The sequence below is a fragment of the Serinus canaria genome, unplaced genomic scaffold, assembly GCF_022539315.1.
Source record: "Serinus canaria isolate serCan28SL12 unplaced genomic scaffold, serCan2020 HiC_scaffold_378, whole genome shotgun sequence".
NCBI lineage: Eukaryota > Metazoa > Chordata > Aves > Passeriformes > Fringillidae > Serinus > Serinus canaria.
The window spans coordinates 1-8,353 of record NW_026108492.1 but is presented as its reverse complement, the minus strand read 5'-3'; the positions used below and the strand labels follow the sequence as shown (position 1 = coordinate 8,353).

The 8,353-nt window shown below is 55.1% G+C and overlaps 1 protein-coding gene and 1 long non-coding RNA gene across 51 annotated transcripts; one reads left to right on the top strand and one right to left on the bottom strand.

Moving 5' to 3' along the window:
• Positions 1-517: 517 nt before the first annotated feature.
• On the bottom strand, positions 518-7,649 carry LOC127061259 (helicase SRCAP-like; the record flags this gene model as incomplete). The annotated part of the gene is made up of 3 exons (XM_050987886.1): positions 518-691; positions 5,353-5,546; positions 7,309-7,649. Coding segments are annotated over 3 exons (709 nt in total), but the record flags the coding sequence as incomplete, so codon positions are not given.
• On the top strand, positions 754-2,432 carry LOC127061260 (uncharacterized). 50 transcript variants are annotated; one of them, XR_007780724.1, is made up of 8 exons: positions 754-827; positions 913-956; positions 990-1,022; positions 1,173-1,480; positions 1,537-1,580; positions 1,732-2,006; positions 2,143-2,307; positions 2,350-2,432. It is a non-coding gene; the product is annotated as an uncharacterized LOC127061260 (long non-coding RNA). The 50 variants fall into 50 exon arrangements; XR_007780717.1 differs by having other exon boundaries at positions 1,140-1,480; XR_007780715.1 differs by having other exon boundaries at positions 990-1,033; positions 1,129-1,480.
• Positions 7,650-8,353: the final 704 nt, after the last annotated feature.

The following is an 8,353-nucleotide window of genomic DNA, read 5'->3' as shown; positions in this document are numbered from 1 at the left end:
TGTCTCTAACGGCATCCAGGTGTGTCCCAGGTGTGTCTAACCCTATCCAGGTGCATCTCAGGTGTCTCTAACCCCACCCAGGTGTGTCCCAGGTGTCTCTAACCCTATCCAGGTGTGTCTCAGGTGTCTCTAACTGCCTCCAGGTGTGTCCCAGGTGTGTGAAAGGCCACCCAGGTGTGTCCCAGCCACACCTTAGTGTACCCAGGTGTGTCACAGGTGTGTCTGACCCCACCCAGGTGTGTCCCAGGTGTGTCTAACCCCATCCCCAGTGTGTCTGACCCTACCCAGGTGTGTCCCAGGTGTGTCTAACCCTATCCAGGTGTGTCCCAGGTGTCTCTAATGGCATCCAGGTGTGTCCCAGCCACACCTGACTGTATCCAGGTGTGTCCCAGGTGTGTCTAACCCTACCCAGGTGTATCTCAGGTGTGTCTAACCCTACCCAGGTGTGTCCCAGGTGTGTCCCAGGTGTGCCCAGGTCCCAGGTGTGTCCCAGGTGTGTCCCAGGTGTGTCCCAGGCTCACCTGTCTCTGCTCGACGCGGGTGGAGCCGTCCAGGCGCAGGTAGATGTGCCCGTGGAAGGTGAGGAAGCGCTCCAGCACGTCCAGCATCCGCGTCATCTGCGTGAAGATCAGCACGCGGTGCCCGCCAGCCCGCAGCCGCCGCAGCAGCACGTCCAGAGCCTGCAGCTTACCTGGGACAGGTGAGAGGGGACAGGTGAGATAGGGGAGAGACAGGTGAGGGACAGGTGAGAGGTGAGACAGGTGAGAGACAGGTGAGAGACAGGTGAGGGACAGGTGAGAGACAGGTGAGGGACAGGTGAGGGACAGGTGAGGGACAGGTGAGAGACAGGTGAGGGACAGGTGAGAGGACAGGGGAGAGAGACAGGTGAGGGACAGGTGAGAGGTGAGACAGGTGAGAGACAGGTGAGAGACAGGTGAGAGACAGGTGAGGGACAGGTGAGGGACAGGTGAGAGACAGGTGAGGGACAGGTGAGAGACAGGTGAGGGACAGGTGAGAGACAGGTGAGGGACAGGTGAGAGACAGGGGAGGACAGGGGAGGAGACAGGTGAGAGACAGGTGAGGAGGTGAGGGACAGGTGAGAGACAGGTGAGAGACAGGGGAGGACAGGTGAGAGACAGGTGAGAGACAGGTGAGGGACAGGTGAGGGACAGGTGAGAGACAGGTGAGGGACAGGTGAGAGACAGGGGAGAGACAGGTGAGGGACAGGTGAGAGACAGGGGAGAGACAGGTGAGAGACAGGTGAGAGACAGGTGAGAGACAGGTGAGGGACAGGTGAGAGACAGGTGAGGGACAGGTGAGGGACAGGTGAGAGACAGGTGAGAGACAGGGGAGAGACAGGTGAGGGACAGGTGAGAGACAGGTGAGGGACAGGTGAGGGACAGGTGAGGGACAGGTGAGGGACAGGTGAGGGACAGGTGAGGGACAGGTGAGGGACAGGTGAGGGACAGGTGAGAGACAGGTGAGGACAGGTGAGGGACAGTGGGAGGAGGACAGGTGAGAGACAGGGAGAGACAGGTGAGAGACAGGTGAGAGACAGGGGAGAGACAGGTGAGGGACAGGTGAGAGACAGGGAGAGACAGGTGAGAGACAGGTGAGGGACAGGGGAGAGACAGGTGAGGACAGGTGAGAGACAGGTGAGAGACAGGTGAGGGACAGGTGAGAGACAGGGGGGACAGGTGAGGGACAGGTGAGAGACAGGTGAGAGGACAGGTGAGGGACAGGGGAGAGACAGGTGAGGGACAGGTGAGAGACAGGGGAGAGACAGGTGAGAGACAGGTGAGAGACAGGTGAGGGACAGGTGAGAGACAGGTGAGAGACAGGTGAGGGACAGGTGAGGGACAGGTGAGAGACAGGTGAGGGACAGGTGAGAGACAGGGGAGGGACAGGTGAGAGACAGGTGAGAGACAGGTGAGAGACAGGTGAGAGACAGGTGAGAGACAGGTGAGAGACAGGTGAGAGACAGGTGAGAGACAGGTGAGAGACAGGTGAGGAGACAGGTGAGAGACAGGTCGAGAGACAGGGGGAGAGAGACAGGTGAGGGACAGGTGAGAGACCGGGGAGAGACAGGTGAGAGACAGGTGAGGGACAGGGAGAGACCAGGTGAGGACAGGTGAGAGACAGGTGAGAGACAGGTGAGGGACAGGGGAGAGACAGGTGAGGGACAGGTGAGGGACAGGTGAGAGACAGGTGAGAGACAGGTGAGAGACAGGTGAGAGACAGGTGAGAGACAGGTGAGAGACAGGTGAGAGACAGGTGAGAGACAGGTGAGAGACAGGTGAGGGACAGGTGAGGGACAAGTGGGACAGGTGAGGGACAGGTGAGGGACAGGTGAGAGACAGGTGAGAGACAGGTGAGGGACAGGTGAGGGACAGGTGAGGGACAGGTGAGAGACAGGTGAGGGACAGGTGAGAGACAGGGTGAGAGACAGGTGAGGGACAGCGGGGAGAGACAGGTGAGGGACAGGTGAGAGACAGGTGAGGAGACAGGTGAGAGACAGGTGGAGACAGGTGAGAGACAGGTGAGGGACGATGGACAGGTGAGAGTGAGACAGGTTGAGAACAGGTGAGGGACAGGTGAGACACACCTGGGACAGGTGAGATGGATGGGATAGGAAAGGATGGATGAGACAGGTGAGGGACAGGTGAGGGACAAGTGGGACAGGTGAGGGACAGATGAGGGACAGGGATGGCAGCAGGAGACACTGAGATGTCACCAGGGACAGGTGAGGCACAGGTGACACAGTGACACAGGTGAGGGACAGGTGAGGGTCGGAGATTTGGGTGCGGGGTCCTGTCAGCGCCCTCTGGCCCAGGTGCGCCCGATGTCCCCAAATGTCCCCAATGTCCCCAACACCCCCAGTGTCCCCAAGGTCCCCAATGTCCTCAATGTCCCCCTGGCTCTTCCTATCCTCCTGTGACCCCCAGACCCAAAATGTCCCCAATGTCCCCAGTGTCCCCAACACCCCCAATGTCCCCAAATGTCCCCAATCCCCCCGATGTCCCCAATCCCCCCGATGTCCCCAATGTCCCCAGTGTCCCCAACACCCCCAACGCCCCCATGTCCCGAACACCCAAAACGTCCCAGTGTCCCCAGTCCCTCTGGATGTCCCCAGTGTCCCCAATGTCCCCGATGTCCCCAACACCCCCGATGTCCCCAATGTCCCCAATGTCCCCAACACCCCCAATGATCCCAATGTCCCCAAAGTCCCCAACACCCCCAATGTCCCAAATGCCCCAACACCCCCAATGTCCCCAACACCCCACTGTCCCCAACAGACCCAGTGTCCCCAATGTCCCCAATGTCCCCAACGCCCCCAATGTCCCCAAATGTCCCCAATCCCCCCGATGTCCCCAACCCCCCCAATGTCCCCAGTGTCCCCGATGTCCCCGATGTCCCCAGTGTCCCCGTACCGCAGTCGTACTGCACCAGCCGGGGGTCCGGGAACTGCGTCTGCAGCCCCTGGGCCAGGTGAGCCCCAATGTCCCCAATGTCCCCAATGTCCCCAATCCCCCCAATGTCCCCAATGTCCCCAATTTCCCCAACCCCCCCAATGTCCCCAATGTCCTCAATGTCCCCAACACCCCCAACACCCCCAATGTCCCGAACACCCCCAACGTCCCCAGTGTCCCCAGTCCCTCTGGATGTCCCCAGTGTCCCCAATGTCCCCAACACCCCCAATGATCCCAATGTCCCCAAAGTCCCCAACACCCCCAATGTCCTCAATGTCCCCAATGTCCCCAACACCCCCAATGATCCCAATGTCCCCAAAGTCCCCAACACCCCCAGTGTCTCCAATGTCCCCAATCCCCCCAATGTCCACCATCCCCCGATGTCCCAAATGTCCCCAGTGTCCCCAATGTCCCCGATGTCCCCGAGGTGTCCCCGTACCGCAGTCGTACTGCACCAGCCGGGGGTCCGGGAACTGCGTCTGCAGCCCCTGGGCCAGGTGAGCCCCAATGTCCCCAATGTCCCCAATGTCCCCAGTGTCCCCAATGTCCCAATGTCCCCAACACCCACAATGTCCCCAATGTCCCCAAATGTCCCCAACACCCCCAGTGTCCTCAAGGTCCCCAATGTCCCCAACATCCCCACTGTCCCCAATGGCCCCAATGGTCCAATGTCCCCAACACCCCAATCGCACCCAACAATCCCCCCAATGTCCCAATGTCCCCAAATACCCCAACAACCACCCCACTGTCCCCAACACCCCCACTGTCCCCAACACACCCAGTGTCCCCAATGTCCCCAATCCCCCAAATGTCCCCAACACCCCCAATGTCCCCGATGTCCCCAATGTCCCCAATGTCCCCGTACCGCAGTCGTACTGCACCAGCCGGGGGTCCGGGAACTGCGTCTGCAGCCCCTGGGCCAGGTGAGCCCCAATGTCCCCAATGTCCCCCAACACCCCCAGTGTCCCCGGATGTCCCAATCCCCCCAATGTCCCCAATGTCTCAGTGTCCCCCACACCCCCAATGTCCCAATGTCCTCAATGTCCCCAACACCCCAACGCGCCCCAATGTCCCGACACCCCCAACGTCCCCAGTGTTCCCAGTCCCTCTGGATGTCCCCAGTGTCCCCAATGTCCCCAACACCCCCAATGTCCTCAATGTCCCCAATGTCCCCACCCCCCCAATGATCCCAATGTCCCCAAAGTCCCCAACACCCCCAATGTCCTCCATGTCCCCAATCCCTCAATGTCCCCAATCCCCCGAATGTCCCCAACACCCCCAGTGTCCCCGATGTCCCCGATGTCCCCAATGTCCCCGTACCGCAGTCGTACTGCACCAGCCGGGGGTCTGGGAACTGCGTCTGCAGCCCCTGGGCCAGGTGAGCCCCAATGTCCCAATGTCCCCGACGTCCCAATCCCCCAATGGTCCCAATGTCCTCAGTGTCCCTAACACCCCACGCCCCCAATGTCCGAACACCCCAACGTCCCCAGTGTCCACAGTCCCTCTGGATGTCCCCAGTGTCCCCAATGTCCCCACACCCCCAATGTCTCAATGTCCCCAATGTCCCCAACAACCCCATGATCCCAATGTCCCCAAGTCCCCAACACCCCCAATGTCCTCAATGTCCCCAATCCCTCAATGTCCCCAATCCCCCGAATGTCCCCAACACCCCCAATGTCCCCGATGTCCCCGATGTCCCCGATGTCCCCAGTGTCCCCGTACCGCAGTCGTACTGCACCAGCCGGGGGTCTGGGAACTGCGTCTGCAGCCCCTGGGCCAGGTGAGCCCCAATGTCCCCAATGTCCCCAATGTCCCAATGTCCCCAATCCCCCCGATGTCCCAAATGTCCCCAGTGTCCCCGATGTCCCCAGTGTCCCCGTACCGCAGTCGTACTGCACCAGCCGGGGGTCCGGGAACTGCGTCTGCAGCCCCTGGGCCAGGTGAGCCCCCCGGGCCCTCAGCTCCTCCCTCAGGTGCTGCTCCAGGCGCTGCCGCTGCCGCTGCGCCCAGGGCGGGGGGCGCCCGCTGTGCAGGGACACCCCCCGCGAGGCCACCGCCGGCACGGCCACCAGGAACCTGCGGGGACATCACACGGGGGGGGGTGGCACCTTGGGGACATCGCTACGGGGGGGCTGGGCACCCCCCCATGGGAGATGGAACTGCCCAAGGATCCTGGATCCCCCCCTAAAGGGAGTTGGAACGGTCCATGGGGACATTGGGGACACTGGGATTGCCACCAGGAACCTGCGGGGGACCTTGAAAAGGGGGGGGTGGCACCTTGGGGACACCTTGGGGACAACTTGGGGACACTGGGATCCCACCCTATGGGGAGATGGAACAGCCCGAAAATCCTGGATCGACCCCTAAAGGGAGTTGGAACGGTCCATGGGGACATTGGGGACACCCCTGGGGACACTGGGACACCCTAAAATGGGGGGTGGCACCTTGGGGACATCGCCTTGGGGACACTATGGGGGGCTGGGACCCCCCATGGGAGATGGAACGGCCCAAGGATCCTGGATCCCCCCCTAAAGGGACTTGGAACGGTCCATGGGGACACTGGGGACACCCCTGGGGACACTGGGACACCCCCATGGGGATTTGGGGACATCCTAAAATGGGGTGGCACCTTGGGGACACCTTGGGGACACCTTGGGGACACTGGGAGTCCCCCCATGGGGAGATGGAACAGCCCAAGGATCCTGGATCCCCCCCTAAAGGGAGTTGGAACGGTCCATGGGGGACACAAAAATTCCTTAAAAAATTTTTAAAAATCCTAAAAAATTCCTAAAATTTTTTTTTTTTAAATTTGTAAAAAAATATTTAAAAAATAAAAAAAATTTCTAAAAAATAATTTTAAAAAATTCCTAGAAAATTCCCCCAAAACTTTAAAAAAAAACCCCAAAAAATTCCTAAAAAATCGAAAAACTATCCCAAAAAATTCCCAAAAATTCCCAAAAATTCTCAAAAATTCCCAAAAATTCCCTGAATTTTCACCAATCTGGGAGTGTCACCCTGACCCAAAACCAACCCAAAAATCCACTAAAAATAACCAAAAAATCACCAAAAAATGCCTAAAAATCCCTAAAAAAATCAGAAAAAAATATTAAAAAATCCAAAAAAATTCCCAAAAAATCCCAAAAAATCCCCAAATTTTTACCAATCTGGGAGTGTCACACTCATCCAAAACCTACTCAAAAATTGACAAAAAAATCAACAAATAATCACAAAAAAAATCCCTAAAAATTCCAAAAAAATTCCCGAGAAATTCCTAAAAAAATCCCAAAAAAATCCGAAAAATTCCCAAAAAATTCCTAAAAAATCCCCAAATTTTTACCTATCTCGGAGTGTCATTCTGACCCAAAACTGGACCAAAAAATACCCAAAAAATCAGAAAAAAATCACCAAAAAATCAGAAAAATTCACCAAAAAAAAAAAAAAAAAAAGCTAAAAATCCCCCAAAAATTCCCCAAAAATTCCCAAAAATTCCCAAATATTCCCTAAAATCGCCAGATTTTTTACTAACAGGGGAGTATAATTCTAACCCAAAACCTACTCAAAAAATGAATAAAAAATCACCAAAGAATCTCTAAAAATCACAAAAAAATCACCAAAAAATTACAAAAAAATCCGAAAAATTCCCCAAAAAATTCTCAAAAATTCTCCAAATTTTTACCAATCTGGGAATTTCAGCCTGACCCAAAACTGACCAAAAAAACCACCCCAAAAAATCACCAAAAAAAATCAGAAAAAATTCCAAAAAAATCAGAAAAAAAATCAGAAAAAACCCCCAAAAAATTCCCCAAAAATTCCCAAAATTTTCCAGAAGTTTCCTCACCTGTCGAGGATGGGTTTCATGTGCTGGAGGCGCTGGGGGGGTGTGAGCACGGCGCCCTCCAGGGCCCCCCCGGGCTCCCCGAGCTCCCTCGGGGGCAGCGTCAGGAACTGCAGAACCTCGCGGCCGTAGACGGGGCTGAGGCCGCAGCGCTGCTCGTTCAGCCGCAGGAGCCGCTCCAGGCGCTCGGCTCGGCCCCGGGCACGCCGCGATTCCAGGGATTCCTGCCGGGAAAAATCGGGGAAAGGATGGGAAAAAAATCCGGGGGAAAATCGGGCTTGAAATGGTGAAAATCGGCGCGAAAATCGGATTAAAAATGGCCCCAAAAATCGCAAAAATCGGCACTAAAACGCCTAAAAAATGGCCCCAAATTTCAGGGATTTCTGGAGGGAAAAATGGGGGAAAGGATGGGAAAAAAATTCGGGAAAATTTGGATTTTAAATGGTCAAAATCCGCGTGAAAATCGGATTAAAAATGGCCCCAAAATTCCAAAAATCGGCACTAAAACACCTAAAAAATGGCCCCAAATTTCAGGGATTTCTGGAGGGAAAAATGGGGAAAAAATTGGGTAAGAAATTCGGGAAAATTTGGATTTTAAATGGTGAAAATCCACGTGAAAATCGGATTTAAAATGGCCCCAAAATCCCAAAAATCGGCACTAAAACACCCAAAAAATGGTCCCAAAGTCAGAGACATTTCAGGGATTTCTGGGGAGAAAAATGGGGAAAAAATTGGGAAAAAATCCAGGGAAAATCAGATTTAATTTGGTGAAAATCGGCGCGAAAACCGGATTAAAATGGCCCAAAAATCGCAAAAATCGGCACTAAAATAACCCAAAAAATGGCCCCAAATTTAGAGAGATTTCAGGGATTTCTGGGGAGAAAAATGGGGGAAAGGATGGGAAAAAAATCCGGGAAAAATTGGATTTTAAATGGTGAAAATCCGCGTGAAAATCGGATTTCAAATGGCCCCAAAATCGCAAAAATCGGCACTAAAATGCGCCAAAAATTGGCACTAAAACACCCAAAATTCAGGGATTTCTGGAGGG